Source organism: Polyodon spathula, chromosome 6 (assembly GCF_017654505.1).
Source record: "Polyodon spathula isolate WHYD16114869_AA chromosome 6, ASM1765450v1, whole genome shotgun sequence".
Lineage (NCBI taxonomy): Eukaryota > Metazoa > Chordata > Actinopteri > Acipenseriformes > Polyodontidae > Polyodon > Polyodon spathula.
The window spans coordinates 72,722,394-72,740,145 of NC_054539.1; the positions used below are offsets into that span (position 1 = coordinate 72,722,394).

The following is a 17,752-nucleotide window of genomic DNA, read 5'->3' on the forward strand; positions in this document are numbered from 1 at the left end:
ATTTATTGTCTGTGAAAAGTCAGATGTAATAACCCTGATAGAACAGAGGAATCCAAATATATATTTATATATATATATATATATATATATATATATATATATATATATATATATATATATATATATAGGGCAGGGAACTAAAATGAATTACAGATATTTAAAAAAAAGCATTGAGAACTGGAAATTGCCTGGGTTAATTCTTTATTGACTTTTTCTTAACAACTTTATTAATACAGTATGGGAACTGCATCTTTACCCTGAGTGTTAGATGAATATCATTCTTTAATAACAAAAGGAGTAATTCTGTAAGTGGCTTAAAGTGATACTGGGATTCAGGAGATCCTGGTTTGAAATCCCTGCTCAGCCTCACTGCATGTCTTTTGCAAAATCTGTTCATCTCCCACTGCTGTAGTCCACCTAGCTGTAATCTTGAGAACAAGAGTAGCTACATTGCAAACAAGATACAGCATTCCAGTTGGGATTTGCCAACTAAATAATTTACAAAACAACAACGAATAAAAAACACATCCAGTGGTTCATAAGGCCACTTGTCCATTCTACTTTGCTTGCAGCTTCTGCTTCTGTTTCTGACGGTTTTAGTTTAAGGTCAGTTGTAGACACATGAATATGAAATTTTGCCATGTTCTGTTTCTTGCATACCTTCTCCTCTCTTTGCTCTGACCCTGCTTCTTGCTCAGCCCTCACAATCAGTTTGGTGTGTTCTGTTATCTTCCCTTTATGATAGATTTTATGAAAAATTAAATTACAAAGGGCTTATTTTCCTTACTCTGTTATGACTTATTTATCTTTTTTTTTCTTTGTTGTAAAGGATCAAAGGGACCGCACTTACTCAACTGTGAAATCAAGTACTACATCAGCCACTGTCAATAACTTGAAACCAAGCACAGCATATGTGTTTCAGATTCGAGCTTTTACTGCTGCAGGCTACGGCACCTATGGTCCAAGACTAGAGGTCATAACACAGGAGGAAGCTACAGGTACACACTGATTTTACCAATGTTTCTCTGCAAGGAATGTCCTGCTGCTAATGCATCTCATTTATTAAAGTGTGTACTCGAATAAAAAACTGTATAGATAAAACTCACTGTTAGCATTACAGTAACTAAGGCATGACAATCAGTATCCAGGTACTGTACATAATACTAATGTAGCATTCCTGTTTAAAACTACTGAGGTACCTTACTAATGAACAAGTCATGCAAACAATAATACTAAACTGTTCTTCCTTAATTGTGGATAAATAGATACCATTGGAGGTCCAAAAGTAAGCATACAGTTTTATACAGGTTTGGTTATGACCTTGACTTAACACACAATGCACAAGTACCCATCATAAGAGTTTTATAACTAAAGTAAAACACAATACTCTATATTAAACAGAAATAAGACTTAATAAAGACAATTAACACCACTAAATAAACTCTGTAGAGCAAACCTGACATTCTGATTTATATTAATCAAACACAATATGTGAAACATTTACTTTCTGTCAGAGAACAGGATAAAAAGTTTGTTTTTTTTTTTTGGGGGGGGGGGGTGGCAGCTTGGAGGCTTTAGCTCTTAAATTGCTATTTTTAATGTTATTATTGCTATTTTTAATGTTATTATTATTGCTATTGTAATTGCCTATGAGTCATACTAAAGACAGGGTAAGTAAACATTTCTTAAGGAAATGCACATTGATTTAGCCTAAATGTGCCTTTCTGATATTTTGCGTGCGATTTGTTAACTGCCCGTGGGTCTGACATTAATTGTTCCTTGTAATATAATGTTATTTCAGCCACAGCCGTCACCAGTGAACAGAACCCAGTGATTATCATAGCTGTAGTTGCTGTGGCAGGGACCATCATCCTTGTCTTCATGGTGTTTGGATTCATTATTGGAAGAAGGTAGGCACTCACAGGCCCTTCTGACCTTTCACTGCGGTGAGACGATGTTTATGAGTTAGGCTTTCAGTCACCCCAGGGCCACTGTAACCTTGGTATTGTAATATATCCCGTCATCAATCAAATGAGGTGGCAATTTAGTCTGATGGATTACATTCAGTTTCTTACTAACAGGAACACAATTAAATGAATTGCAAGAAATTTCTGGCGAGAGTCAACGTCTCATTTTCAGTGTAATCCCTGTGGTCGACTGAGCAGACAAACATTTCAGGTTTCAAATCTAGCTGGTATTTAAAATAGAGTTTGACATTTATGAATGGGAATTACAAATATAGAAACACACCCTCATAGAGTGACAAGTTACTGACAGCACTAGAGGCAGAAACCAGTTATCCAGATATCTGATTTGATATTATAAATGGAGGATTGCTTGCATATGTATCTAAACACTGTACAATAAACAGGTTTGTTTCAATGGGGGGTAAAACAATGACATCCTGGTTCTCAGCCCTCAGACAGACCACAGAGGCTTTTTAGCATTTGTTATTTACACAAATATTTACAGCTTACATAACAAAAATATTGTTTTTTCATTCTTGTGGATGCATTTTGTTTTTATCCTGAAACATTAATGTGTTAATTGTTCATGTATTTGTTGTTTGCTTATTAAGGCACTGTGGCTACAGCAAAGCAGACCAGGAAGGAGACGAGGAGCTTTACTTTCAATGTAAGTGGATCATGGACTGTATTATTTGGATTACACATTTAAAACAACACAACAACAACTCTGCTGTAGCTGTCATTCTCACAGCTGTTTCAGCTCTAAAAACGGGGGAGAGGGGGAGCACTTGAAAGTAAATCAGGCTAAATCTACAAAAACATCCTGCCATATATATATATATAAAACTGGAACACATTTTAAGCTGGCATTTATCATCCTGTACATCTTCATTTGCTGTATCTACTGTATAATGTATGGCCCTACTCTTCCAAGGTTCTCTTCTTTGGCTACTTTTCCAGTAAGTGTTTCACACCGTCCTAATGATATCCCTGGAGATGCAGCTGCAGATAGTTTCATAGCCAACCTGTGATGATCTGGGCCGTAGGTAAACAGCTGATCAAGAAACAAAGGGTCAGAGTGTCACATGGCAGTGCGGCAGAGAGCTCACTGCCACAGAGAGAGCACAACAAATGCTAAATACCTGTTAGATCAACTATTTGAGAACAGATGCATTTACGATGTAGAATTAAATTTGTATTTTTTTGCTGTTTAAGATTATAAAAGTACTGGTGCAGCAATATTAAATTAAGAAATGCTGTAGGCTGACAGATGATAGATAACATATATAATCGAGTTTGCAGTCTCAGTTTGTCTTGTGCGTTGTACGGGAGACTGCAAGAAGGCATTTCCTATCAGATTCCTGGACAGCTTGGACGTATGAAGCAATTATAAATGAGAGTGGAGAGAATTTCAATTGGCATTACTCCTTGTTTGGAAGTGAAAGGCATATAAAAGTAGACAATATAATGTCAGACCTCATTTTTATTTATGACATTGTATCAACTGATGTGACTTTGAGGGAATCCAGGTGGGACAGGATTCACTTGGAATTTCATGAACTGGTATTTAGTCATATTTTCAGTGCAGTAACAGTACCATTACTGAGCCTATTATTAATTTCAAGAGAACATGATTTTTTTTGTAACATATCAATTATGGAGCACTCGTCAAATTTAGACGCTTACTGTATCAAGGTTGACAGGTAATAATTGTAATAGGGAAATGCAATGTGTAAAAGTAGGGCAGCATCAAAAAAAAAAAAAAAAATTACATATAATTTCATGCATCAGCTTCTTATTACACTTGGAACTCAAAGTTTAAAAAAAAACTTTTTTTTTTAATTCTGTTATGGAAGTGTCTAATATACAGTAATGTGCACATTTATTAGAACACCCCATTGCTTCTGTAGTTTTAATTTGTTACACCCATTTAATCAAACCACTGTAACTGAAAATCTGGAAAACTGTCAAAATAGGAAAATTAGTGATTGTCTAATTTAATTGATGAATTTAATAGGACACACATGCAGTTAATTTAATAGTATGGGAAAAACAGCACACAGCCACAAATGGTAAAATGCATGAAACTTTTTATAAGATGTTTAAGTGCCTCTTGTTTCTATATCACTGATTACTGACCGAAAATTGGCATTCTCACACCATGAGGTTTTCAGACAGGTAGGTATATAAAGTATATAAATGGCAAATTATTAGGTGTTCTAAAATATATACAGTATATTCTTACAACAGACTATTATAAACTGATGAAAGTTACCAATTAGTGACACTTTGCTGTAAAATTAACTGTCTTCAAGAACCTATTATAGTTAAAATGGTATCATAGCCATTAAATGTAAAAAATGCATTGTTGAAATATAGGTTGTTTGTAAGTGTTTAAATACAAGATAAAACTATAAAGCTATTTTGCATTCATTTGGTATCTCACCAGCAATATGAATACAAACACATACAAAAATGTTATTTAATTAATACTAAATATAACCTTTTATTGATGTTGTTGCTGAAGAGTTTCCAAAGAAAGTGCACACATTATATTGTAATTTCATTGGGGAAACAAGAGCCATATTGCATGCAGCTTCATCTCCTGTGACTTTTTCTTTTTTAAAGCCTGACTCCAGAACTTCTTGTACTGCAGCTCCATTTTGAACAGTGCAGACAGTATCTACCAAAAAGGCAGTGGAGCGAGTCCATTCTGTTTATTTCCAGCTTGTGTGAGATCACTCGTCACTGCTGTTTGATGTCTGTATGCTGTATTAGGACTGGTCTGTCACAATCTGCGAGGCAGCTTGAGTAAGGAATTATTCAGGGCTTTTTAGGGATGCATAAAGCTATCTCAATGCAAGCTTGTTGCAACAATACTGAAGAATTGAATCATTAAGTGCTGTCTATGTGACCCATAGGGAGTTACCAACTTGTTCCTGATTCACTCATGGACTTGCATGAAAGAATCAATAGTCCCCCAGACAATAAACTGCACCATATTGCTGCCAGTCACACATTAAAAGCAGTATTTTCCCTGTCCTGATGGCAAGTTCAGTTTATCTGCAGCTGCAATGCAGAATATAGATGTAATCAGTTTTTAATACCCACAGCCTGTAGGGAAAGTAGTTTAACTTTTGAAAAGAGGGGAGAGGGAAGTGTTGCTTGTAACCTTTAACCAGGACCTCATGACTTAATTCATACTGAATAAAGCTCTTCGTAATTGTGCTTGCGTAATGGGAACTGTAGCCCTCTCTTATTTTTCTTACAGTTAAATTTCCAGGCACCAAAACGTATGTTGACCCTGAAACCTATGAGGACCCGAATAGGGCTGTCCATCAATTTGCCAAGGAGCTGGACGCCTCATGCATTAAGATTGAGCGAGTAATCGGAGCAGGTAAGGCAGCTGCTTTCCTGGTGTGTTCTATTTAGCTGGCGTATAAACCCATATATCACAGTGACAGCAAAATATTTATACCTTGAGTGCGGATGCTATTCCTTTCTCTATTTACTGCCACCGAAAAAAAAATGTAATTAAGATGTGATTTTCATCTCGTAGACCGAGAAAATAACAATATCTGTTCAGAATTCAGATGAATTGTTTGTTTTCCCTGGCTTTAAAAATGACTTCAATGCTGCTAACTGCAAGGCTATTTGTTATTATCTGTTTTAATCATCACCGTTGTTGAGTGATGACACTGTCTTTTAGTAGCAGAACTGATATCCGTCATAATAATATGATTTTTTGTGTTTGCCAGTTTGTCACATACTAGCCACCAGGTCTTCTTTAGGTGACACAGTCATTTGTTTTTCCAGGAGAGTTTGGAGAAGTATGTAATGGACGTCTGAAGCTCCCGGGAAAAAGAGACATGTCAGTTGCTATCAAAACCTTGAAAGTTGGCTATACAGAAAAACAAAGAAGAGATTTTCTTGGTGAAGCCAGCATCATGGGGCAGTTTGACCATCCCAATGTGGTTCATCTGGAAGGAGTTGTTACAAGGGGTAAGCAGCATTCATTTTAAGCAGTATTCATTTTGATTCAGCATAATGGGAAGATGATAACTAAAATGTTTTTGCTTTCCCAGAGCATTGCGGGGGGGGGGGGGGGGGGGGGGGGGGGGGTTCTCAGATAAACTTAGCTCATGACTGCTTTAAAAAGCACATGCTTCAATTATAAGTGAAAGGAAGAGGCAAAACTCAGCCAGGGTTAAAAGGCAAGGGAAAACTGAGGCAGATTGCTTGCTTTATAACTCTTCTTGGGAAGTTAACAAAAGATAAAGACCAGTGAAGTATTTGCATTTCACTTTATCTAAACAAGCTGTCTGCACTTTAGTTTTCTAATCAAGTCACATTTGAAGCATTATCAATCTCTGTATAATACACACTTTATCTGTGTAAAAATCTGAATATCTGCATATATAAATGCTTAGTCACTGTAACATAATACTTATTTTCACTTTTTTTTTAATATTTTTGTTGTTGTTGTTGTGATTTATAACAAGACAATCTTTACGGAAGACCATTTATCAAAGGGAGTCATACAAAAGTAAAAATAAAACATTTATAAGAATTTGTTTTTTTCTTGGCAGGAAAACCAATTATGATTGTGATAGAATACATGGAGAATGGAGCACTGGATGCATTTCTTAGAGTGAGTACCCTACTGTACCTTTAGCATGACTTTGTAAACACTGTTCTAATTGTCTGTATATATCCTGAGGAAATACTTGATAGGTGTCAGACTGTCTTATTTATTTTTATTTTTGATTTTGGTATGGTGTTGATACATTTCATGGGATGTGTAATTCAATAGCGTGGGCCTATTTACTTTTTCCTATGGAAATATGGAAACACATAAAGGGGTTGAGGGTCTCCTAAAGGTAATGTAAACTCCCCATTTACTAGGACAATGCCATTGTTTAAGAAGTCATGCGTCACATTTGTACACTTCACTAACTCCTTTAGAATCTCCACTTTTATCTGATAGCCTGATTTCTTGTCTCTGTGTACAGAAACACGATGGCCAGTTTACAGTTATCCAGCTTGTGGGAATGCTGCGTGGTATTGCAGCTGGAATGAGATACCTTTCCGATATGGGATATGTTCATAGAGATTTGGCAGCACGTAACATTCTGGTCAACAGCAATCTTGTATGTAAAGTGTCTGACTTCGGCCTGTCGAGAGTAATAGAAGATGATCACGAAGCTGTCTACAGCACAACGGTAAGCAAGCTTGTCTGTATTTCTTTAATAGTTACTGTAACTTTAGAACCAAAAAAAGAATACCAGTGTTAAGAACATAGATCATATCTAGCTTTTCTCTTTCAGCAACATTAATAATGTATTTATTTCAGGGAGTAATACAGGATTTAAGCTTTACTCCAATAGCTGATACAAGTTTTTTAATCAACAGGGTGGAAAAATTCCGGTCCGATGGACAGCCCCAGAAGCCATACAGTACCGAAAGTTTACTTCTGCCAGTGACGTTTGGAGTTACGGAATTGTAATGTGGGAAGTCATGTCCTATGGGGAGCGACCTTACTGGGACATGTCCAATCAGGATGTAAGTTATTTATTTACTGTTTTACTAATTTATTTATTCTATTACAATTATAAGTACAATGATAAATGGAATTTGTTCAAAGATTTAGAGAGTTTAACTGATTAGACCAATACTCTCTGCTGATTTGCTCCTCAGTATTATAAATTCCAGTAATCAGGGCAGTGAAAATCCAACTCAGCTTACAGATTTGAGCAAAATTTCTACAAATGTATAATATGGGCCATTCTGGAGATTTTTTTTAGGTAAATTAAGTTAGGTTTGATGTTCACGAAGCTGGCCTTGCATTTAGTAGGAAAGGAAAATAGGCCATATGATTCAGAACACTGTACCATAATTTAATGATTTTTTTCTATAAAAAAGTGGCCATTTCATAAAGAGCATGACTATACAGTCCAGAGAATTGAATCCAGTCATCAAATTATTATAGCGACAGACTTTGTTTATGGTTAATTTTGGGATGGATAGCAATTATGATGCTTTTCATTGTGCTGTTAACAAAGATGGCTTTATTTGGGTAAGGCTGAATTAATATGCTATGCGTGTAGTGATTTTATGCCACTTTTCAGCCAAGAGGTCTTGTCTGGAAGATGCCCTGTGTCTGTGGGAGCACTTCCTGTATTCATATTAGGTAACAGAGAAAATATTCATAACAGATAACCCCACATACACGTAGAAGACGAAATGTCATTTAACATTTACATCACAGTTAAACCTTTAAGCTTTGCTGGTCGAATGATAGACATTAAATATTAAAGTCAAAACCGAATGCAAGTCAGTTTAGTGACGTACAAAACAGTTAATATTTGACAGGTTTCAGTGTCAAAGAGTTTATGGTCTGTCAGTATGTAGAAAAGCAAATCCTTTGGGGAGCGCAAAAATACATATTTACATTTTCTAGACAGTTCCAGTGTTTTGACACTTTTCATCCATACTTGATTCACGTTTAATTTGGCCTGACGAGAATTTACTATGACTCCGAAGAGAAGAAGCAGCACACTTTTCACGTTTCAGAAAGGTAAAAGAAGTCAAGGCAAACTTGTTCATTTAACAGAATGTTAACCCATGAAGCACTTAGGTTGTTGATAGCACATGCTCTGTATCTTATTATTGGTTGGTAAAAGTCGGGTTGGGAAAAATATTATTGCTGATGTATGTATTTTTTCTTTGCACAATTAGTAATTGTTTGGTGTATTTGAATGCTCCAGTAAAATGAGTCATATTTTTATTGTTGAAGACACTTGTCTCATTAACATTTGGACACTGACCTTGTGCTTAAAATAATTGTTAATACACTGACAATCATCAGATGCACCAGGTTAGCCTATTTGTCCTTTAAAGCTTATTACTGTCAGAAATGCACAATTATCCAGTGGATGCATTTTCAAAATATGGGGGATTGTAAGATACCATATGCTAAAAAGAAAGACATTGATCAATGTAAAGCCCTTAACTAGACAACTGCAGTTGTACAGAAAGCTCACCTTGCCTGGTTTTGTCCCCTCAAGGTAATCAAAGCTATCGAGGAAGGTTACCGTCTCCCAGCACCTATGGACTGTCCACCTGGTCTTCACCAACTTATGCTTGACTGCTGGCAAAAAGAGCGGGGCGAAAGGCCGAAGTTCGACCAAATAGTTGGAATCCTTGATAAAATGATTCGGAACCCCAACACATTAAAGACCGCCGTAGGCCAGTGTAGTAGGTAAGGACTGCTTTGATACCTCAGTACTCTGTATTTATATTATAGCAATTGTTCTGTCATATATGAAAATGACTACATTGTAAAGGTACTTGTTTAATAATGCATATCACTTATTTGGATGGGGTATATTTTTGTCCTTGCAGATGTATCTGTGCTGGTCATTGTCTGGTTCTAAATAATTATATATATATATATATATATATATATATATATATATATATATATATATATATATATATATATATATATGAATCAGTTAAGTCTTTAAGGGGGATATTACCCCAGTAACTGTTACATTAATGTGATCCTCTTTGCACAGAGAATCTCACTGGGACATGTTTCAAATCAAATCTATTTAATGTCATAACACTGGCTCCCAGTGGGAGATAAAGGATGTGACATTTAAACTGGGCCTTAGCTGAACCACAGCAGCCTCTTTAGAGGGCTCCATTTGAGAAAATCCTGCCCTCCACAGGGCAGCTATACAACATTTAGTGAAACTGCTTTTGTACGGATTACATCTCATTTTTAGATTCTGGTACGTAAAAAAGTAGTCCATGTATTATTTTAATCTTTATAAATGCAGGCCAAAAGGATTAAAGTACCAGCTGTTTGACTCTTTATGCTAATTGGTCACAACATTGGATTTCAACAATAGCTAGAGTATAGAAATACCTTGTGCTTTCATGATAGATAATTCTTGTGTATCAAATGTAATGTACTAAAATTTCTGTTCAATGCTTGTTTGTTCTCCAGACCAATTAGCCCACTTTTAGATCAGAACACTCCAGACTTCACTACTTTCCGCTCAGTGGGAGACTGGTTGGAAGCCATCAAGATGGAAAAGTACAAAGATAACTTCACAGCAGCAGGGTACAGCTCATTGGAATCAGTGGCCAGGATGACTATTGAGTAAGTTTGTTTCATGTGTGTCATTGAACTGAGTGTATGTGTGTGTGTGTGTGTGTGTGTGTGTGTGTGTGTGTGTGTGTGTGTGTGTGTGTGTGTGTGTGTGTGTGTGTGTGTGTGTGTGTGTGTGTTTATAGAGAGTATCTGCTGTATACAGACTGCAGGTACTGGCTGAAATATACTGAGGCTTGAATGTGTATTGATGGAAAAAAATGGTATGGTATGTTTTAAAATATTTACCATTGCATTGGCCTCTTCCATTAGAACCGGTTACAGTCTTAGCTTATTCTTGGAACAGTTCCAATACACACACGCACACTGAGTTGAATTGTTTCATCCAGTCATACTGAACCAGTGTACACTCCAAAAAATATTTGGTCAAGTGGCTGTTGTGTTCTTTTACAGAGAATCTGAAAGCACTGGAATAGAACATTGGCACATATAAAGATGTACATTGTAAATATATATTTGTATCACTTTACTGTCTCTTAAGTTTGTGGTTTGTAACAAGTAATTCTGTCTTTTCCAGGGACGTGTTGAGCTTAGGGATCACATTAGTGGGCCATCAGAAGAAAATAATGAGCAGCATACAGACAATGAGAGCACAGATGCTGCACTTGCACGGCACCGGTGTCCAGGTGTGACAAGCAACAATTCCTCCATTTAGGAGGTAACAGGCTTCTAACAAACTACAATGAGGCGTTTACTAAGGATAATCATTGAATGCACTGCTTCCTGCATCAAGACTCTTGTGATTCATGGGATAAACACATTCCTTATTCCTTGGGTCCGCCTTCCAGAGCCGGGTGGAGCTAACACAGGGTCCATTATCAGCAGCTAAGAAGACGTCAAGAAGTACTGCCTGGCACATATGAAACTCTGAAACTTCTGAGGAACTCTTAACTGTGTATTATAGAGGAACAGAGAATACTGATTTTTTTTGTTTTTTGTTTTTATTTTTACCTTCCCCTTTTTGCTCTTTAAAATGTGTAAAGTATTTCTTCTGCATTATTTTGGATAACTATTTCTTGAAAAATAATTATTCCTTGGAGTGGTGATTCAATATTCATTTCAGTTATGTTAATTTATCCCAAACACTATGCTCATGTGTGGTGGATTATTTCCTTTTTTATTAGCCGGGAACAGGGTAAAAGGAAATGCAATCAGTGGGCATGAAATGTCTTTTTAAAAATGTTTTTAAGCAGGTGTAATTAGGAACAGTTACCAATGTGTGAAGCAGAGTTGTGGTATTACCTTTTTAATATATTAAAATATTAAGGAATTTTCAGTCAGCAGCAGTATGGAGTTATTAAATCAGTCTGAGTGAGCCTGGGATTCATTTATTTCAAATTATTTATAACGTTTACTGCTTGCAATATTTTAAGTAATTGATCAGAGAATATTTTGAAGGTCTAAACTTAGTTTTCTGGAACATGAATAAAGCTCCACAGATACACCTCCGTAAGCTTAGAAATTAATGGAACGTATTCATACTTTGAAATTTCTGTCCTGTAGGGCTAAACGTAGTGTACTGGTAATCTTTTTTATTCTATGTGTTTGCAGTTATATCTTTCTTAAAAGTTGCCATGATTTTACTTAAGATTATAAGAACTTGAGCAAACACAGAGCAATAATTACTCCTGATGGAACATGACATCTTTCAGAATGCTTTAGATATGCTTTAGTGTTCTTGATCATACTTTTGGAAAACTTCAATCACCGGTGTGATAAAAACAGAGAGAGAATTTGTGAATTATTGAAGCAGCTGGTTGTCACAGCATTGTTTTGCTCTGATTCTCCAACCCATTAAAATTATAACGTATGCTTTTTCTTCTTTTCTTTCTGTTTATTGGTTTAACAGGGTTCATGCTGTCAGCCAATTCACTGGTGCCATTTGTTCTCATTTATACATTGAATGAATGTTTTATCGTGTTGAGGTTTGTCTCTAATAGTGACTAGTTGTAGTCTCTTGGCAAATGATTGACGCTTGCTTTTCTAGGCATGCTGCAGAATGCAGTTTACTGTAATAAGATTTTAAAAAGGGACTGCTCCAAAATGTTGAAGATTTGACGAAAACCATAAGCATCATGTGTGGATTTGTTTTAAAGCCCCCTGGCTTTGCCTTGTCGTGTGACAAGACATCCGGTTCCTTTGTTTGTCCCTTTTCCACCTGTTTCTAATCTCAGTGCCTATTATCAAGTGCAAAAATCTCATCCTTTTACAGATTTGAGCGTTGTCTGACCTCTAGCAAATAAAACAACCATTTTCACAAGAACAATCAGTATAATTGCTCATACTACAGTGGAAGAATGATAAGCCTCTCCCTGTATTCAGTCACAGCGTTTCCATAGTGTACCACATGTAAAGTGACATGTACTCACTTAATTACATAGTCAATATTACATTCATTACATCCAACAGAAGATGTCTGGGTCTATTTTAATTATCTAAAAAGTGGAGGACCTAAATATGGCTGTGTTTTAATCAATTCAATTAGTATTTACTTATTAAACTCTAAAATGAGATGGAAAGAGGTGTGTGGCAAATCAGGTATACAAATCTGAGTGGCTGTAAATCCATTGCTGTTTAGATAATTAAAAATTAACCCTGTTTATAACATGTGTGTGTGTGTGTATATATATATATATATATACCTTAAATGGACACTTTATGTGTTTAACCTCACAGACGTATTCAATTTAGATCAATAATGGTGTGTTTTGAGCACAAGTAGAAGCTAAATGTAGAAAACGGTGGACTGCCCCTTTGAAGAGTGGCTGATGATTCCAAAGAATTTAACACTGGTGATTGTGTCAGAAAGACCCTCGGGATCAAAGGGAAATGTGTAAATGTTCTTGTGTAAAACTTGTACATTTTTATTTATACTGTCCTTTTTGTACACACATTTCTCTGTAGTGAGCTCTGAATACATTAAAAATGCACTATATTTTTCTATCTCACTTACAGATTATCTTCACCCATGTATTTCCAGGTGTACATAGTTACTCTCATTTAGGACCAAAGATGGCTATCGGTTACTTATTTTCTTTTGTTTTGTTTATTGCTTTAAAAAAAAAAGTCTAATTGTGTGCTGTACAGTGTTATATTTTGTCAATGTATTATTTATTTCTGTTGGATTAGAATATTTGATTATTTTCACTGGCCAAGTTTTTTTTTTTTTTTTTTTTTTTTTTTTAGCAGCATTCACATTCTCAGTTAATTTCTTGTTTGCATAGACATTTTTTGCTTTGTAACCTTTGTAATAGACTGTAAATATATTTTTTGAAATATAATACAATCACTACAGAAAACAAACTGCCTATATATATTTATTATGTGCTTATTACAAAAACACCAGAACAATCAAAACATCTTAGAAGGACCGTGGAGTCATTTTGACCTCTACTGTGTTTTTCTATGGGTAGTTGCCAGTGGTGTGACCCAAATACCATTATGCTTTCTGATCATTCTGATCGACGCTATCATTTAATACTACTGACATCTCATATTCTGAAAAGAAATAATTTCAGGACAAAACAAAGGCTGTTTTACATTTATTCAAAAAACAAAACATGTACATTTGCTAAATCATTGTGTATTTGACTTTTTTACAACCAGGACAATCTTGGGAATATCACAAAAATATACTAAGAAACAATAGACTAGGAGACCCAAGAATGATTTATCACTGAACAGATATAGTAGCACGGCTATTTGTTCAAGAGTTGCACTTTTTGCATATAGACTGTTTGATGCATTGAATTCATGTGCTCATTTTCTAATGATTTATAGTGATGGTAAAGCCGTTGTAACACGAGGCAACTTTCAAGCAATTATTTCAGGCAATGGTTGCAGCGACTAGTAGACTGCGACATTGTCAAGCACTTTCCTCCAAGTTGCTCAAAACGAGATAATTTTGATTTTGTTGCAACGTTCCTGGCAACTTCAGTGAAACAACCAATCATGACCCAGATACACATCATGTGACATCTAGTCACCAACTGGAAAGAAAAAAGGCTACCGAAAAGAGACCACAGTGAGGAACAAACGAAGAAATCTCATTGATCGAATGGTTTGAAAGTAAGTTACATAATTTTTTTGTATATTTGTAATGTTAAATCATGTTATTTATGTTATAGCTTAGTTAAATAATTTCACAGAGTTAAAAAAAAAAAAAATGGTAAGGCCTAGTCCGTGCTGTGCAGCCTGGGGGTAGAGTATGTGTGGAGCCCCGTACTAGCAGAGAGTGAAGCGAATACAACTGAGGGGCAACTACTGTCACCTAGTTGAATGTGTACAATGTTACACAATGTTTTTATTTTTTTAAGTAGTACAATGTATTCTTATGTTTGACAAACCATGTAAATCGCTGCGTTTAAAGTGTCTGATAAATTACTAATTAACTATTAAATCATAAGGCAGTTTTTTAAAGTTGCCTTACCTGACGATTTAAAAATGACGACTTGATTACCATGGGATAGCTTATAGTTAGGGTTTCTGGTTTTCAGTGTTTTCATCCAACTTTTCTCCTCCCTTTACGAGTTCAATTGATCCCTATTCAGGCATTAGTGATTGTTTTAATTACAATAAAAATGTGTTATTTGTATATTTTGTTTACCATCATGTTTTTTATTTTATTTAACATTGCTAAATAATCCTTCAACACCCTCACTTTTGTCTGTTTCTCACCTGTGAAAAGTGTAGCGCTTCTTCTTTTCAATGACTGACTTATCTAGTTTAAAATCAATAAGTGTTGACAAACCTTATTTATCACCACTCCCCCAGTTCCTAATCAAACAACTACAGTCTAACTCCAATCACAATCAAATCACATTTAAAAGACCAATACACAATAAAAACCATACTAGTTACTAATTTAACACATTTCACAATTAACACGTTTAACACATTTCTCAATTTTAATGAAGAAACCTAGAAGGTGATTAGGGAAACAACACAAAAATATAGAAAACCAGAAGTCCCAATTATAGTACATTACACTGTGTACATCACTTAACTTTTATTCTTGTAAGTGCATGACTCCAAAGTGGTTATGCACCTACATTACCATTCTATAAAAATGTATGAATAGTTTGACAATGCATTTGTTATGTCCCCTGTTAGCTAAGGATAATTTGAAATGTCTGACCATAAGTACATCAAGGGAAACCTCATTTTAATTTAACTGGACATGATTTTTTTAAAAAGACATTTTTGACAACATATAATTGATTTTAAACAGAGGAAGAAATACAATATAAATGCAAGAACATCAGGACCATTTTTCTACGAGAACCCAAAAAAGCAGAAAACACCAAGAGGTCAGGCGCTAGTGCTGATGAGGTATATATTCCAAAATAACAGCACTATGAGCGCTTAGCATACATGCGTGAAGCAGTGCAACCCAGGACCAGTCAAGACAGCCTCAGCCTACCCCTAGTAATATTATATACATACGCTATTCCATAGCTATAAATGAGCTATTGTAAATAGTTACTTAGAAGACTGTCAATCATATCAGTATATCTGTAGGGTCTACTTAAATACTGTATGTGCGGTTGTCATCAGTAGTTTACATACCCCAATGTATGGTACATTGATGTATGTAAACTTGATGACAACTGAATCTTTTTAGGTAGTTGAACAGTCCTTTTGTGTAACATATTTACATGTATTTAGACTAAAGTGTATTACGATGTATTTTCATAGGTTTTGGACATAAGGAATAACAAAGCTCTATTTAATATTAACTCATTAATGTAGTGCACTTATGGATGAATGGTTTTGTCGGTGATATTCTGAAGAAATTTCCTTTTATTTCACAGGTGCCTGGCTCTTTGCAAATGTCAATGTGCAACCTTCCACCTGAATCCTCGTCTTTTCTTCTTGAATCTGTCCTTCCTGCTATATCTGACAGCCAGCTTTCTCTTTCACCACCTTCAGAGCTCAGCAAGAACAGGCAGACAAGAAGATCCAAAACGGGAAAAGACAACAGCATAGATGATCTTTTGAAAGTGGCTATGACGTACCTTAGTGAAGGAGAAACGCCAAAAGAACTGTATCCAGATGAAACATTAAAAGAGCTGCCAGCTGAAAAATGGGCTTGATTTCAGTTGCATTGTGTGCTACACAGTATGAGTAAAGGAATGTTAAAAAAAAACACAAAAAAAGACACAACTATCACTTCTTATTTTTAATTATTTGTATTGCTTTCTTCAATAAAAAAAATAACTTTGGCTATTAATATTTAATTTTATTATTACAGCAACTGTAATGCATGTATTCTATTAATTAATATATTGTATTTGATCAAATTAATCTATTTAGTCTTTAAATTAATATATTGTATTTCACTTAAAATGTTTCCATTTGGTTTATGGATGCATTGTATTTGCTTTTAAATCAAAGCAGTTTCTGTTTTTTAATTGATTAGTAATAAATATCTATAATACACAAGGCAGTTGGTTGGAGTTTTGCTTTGAAGGTGTGTATATTTCCAACAAAAAATACACCTAATTATAATAACTATCTTCTTTATAATAACTTAAGTGATTGCTCTAAGCTACCAGCTCACTGCTCCAGTAGAATTGAAATAATGTTTGCATTTCTCTCTAATTTCCTTTGCTTAGATGATGCATGTTTGCTTTGAGTTGCTTGTAAAGGCAGAAAAAAGGCACCATCTTCTCTCCATGAACCTGAAACTATTTGACCTGTCCCTACATCTTCTTGGTCAGTGCTTCCAGGTGGAGTGTAAAGCACACTTCTGGTGGAGTTGCCCCTCAGGTAATTGTGCAAAGCACATGCAGCCAGTGTTAATATTTTTACTTTTCCTGGAGCAAGTCCAATTGGTCTCCAGAAAATCAGCAGCTTGCCAGTATTCCAAAGACATTCTTCACGCAGCTCCTTTCCCTATAGAGAGACGGTAGTTAAAGACCCTCGTCTGTTCGTCCAGGTTTGCTTGTGAGTAGGGCTTTATCAGGTAAGGTTTAAGTACAAAGACCTCATCTGCCACCACCAAGTGTGGCACATTACTATTCTGCTCTGGCAGGCATTCTGGAGGCATAAGATTTAACAGATTGCTCTCAAGAGCTGAACTGAGACCACGTTTGGCACAAACCCCACCATCACTCATTCTCCCATTTGTCCCAACATCAACATATGAAAATTTTAGCTCAGCATCTACGAGGGCCATGAGAACAATTGAATGTGAGCCCTTGTAATTGAAGTTGTGAGAGCCTGACTGTGAGCCCTTGTAATTGAAGTCGTGAGAGCCTGACTGTGAGCCCTTGTAATTGAAGTCGTGAGAGCCTGACTGTGAGCCCTTGTAATTGAAGTCATGAGAGCCTGACTGTGAGCCCTTGTAATTAAGTAGTGAGAGTCTGAATGCGGTGGGGGATCAATAATTACATGCTTGCCATCCTTTTTTTTAACTGTATAGCATGTAACATACATTTCTCCGTATTTAAAGTATTATGGATTTTCTTGTTACTGCATCTTGTAAAGCACTTTGTGATGGTGGACAACTATGAAAGGAGCTATATAAAATAAAGATTGATTGATTGATTGGTTGAAAGTTCCACATGTTCTTAAATTTTGAGGATACAGCCATTCTTGT

General features: G+C 35.7%; 1 protein-coding gene across 1 annotated transcript in view; it reads left to right on the forward strand.

The window, feature by feature from the left end:
- The window catches only part of LOC121317587 (ephrin type-A receptor 7), a 63,984-nt gene extending 50,734 nt beyond the window's left edge, over positions 1-13,250 (forward strand). The window contains exons 7-17 of the mRNA XM_041253681.1: positions 830-998; positions 1,802-1,910; positions 2,579-2,634; positions 5,239-5,364; positions 5,784-5,969; positions 6,557-6,618; positions 6,980-7,189; positions 7,380-7,529; positions 9,035-9,228; positions 9,985-10,140; positions 10,667-13,250. Coding sequence (XP_041109615.1) covers positions 830-998; positions 1,802-1,910; positions 2,579-2,634; positions 5,239-5,364; positions 5,784-5,969; positions 6,557-6,618; positions 6,980-7,189; positions 7,380-7,529; positions 9,035-9,228; positions 9,985-10,140; positions 10,667-10,781 — 1,533 coding nt within the window. The 3' untranslated portion in view covers positions 10,782-13,250. The remainder of the gene's footprint in view (positions 1-829; positions 999-1,801; positions 1,911-2,578; positions 2,635-5,238; positions 5,365-5,783; positions 5,970-6,556; positions 6,619-6,979; positions 7,190-7,379; positions 7,530-9,034; positions 9,229-9,984; positions 10,141-10,666) is intronic.
- The last annotated feature ends 4,502 nt before the right edge of the window (positions 13,251-17,752 follow it).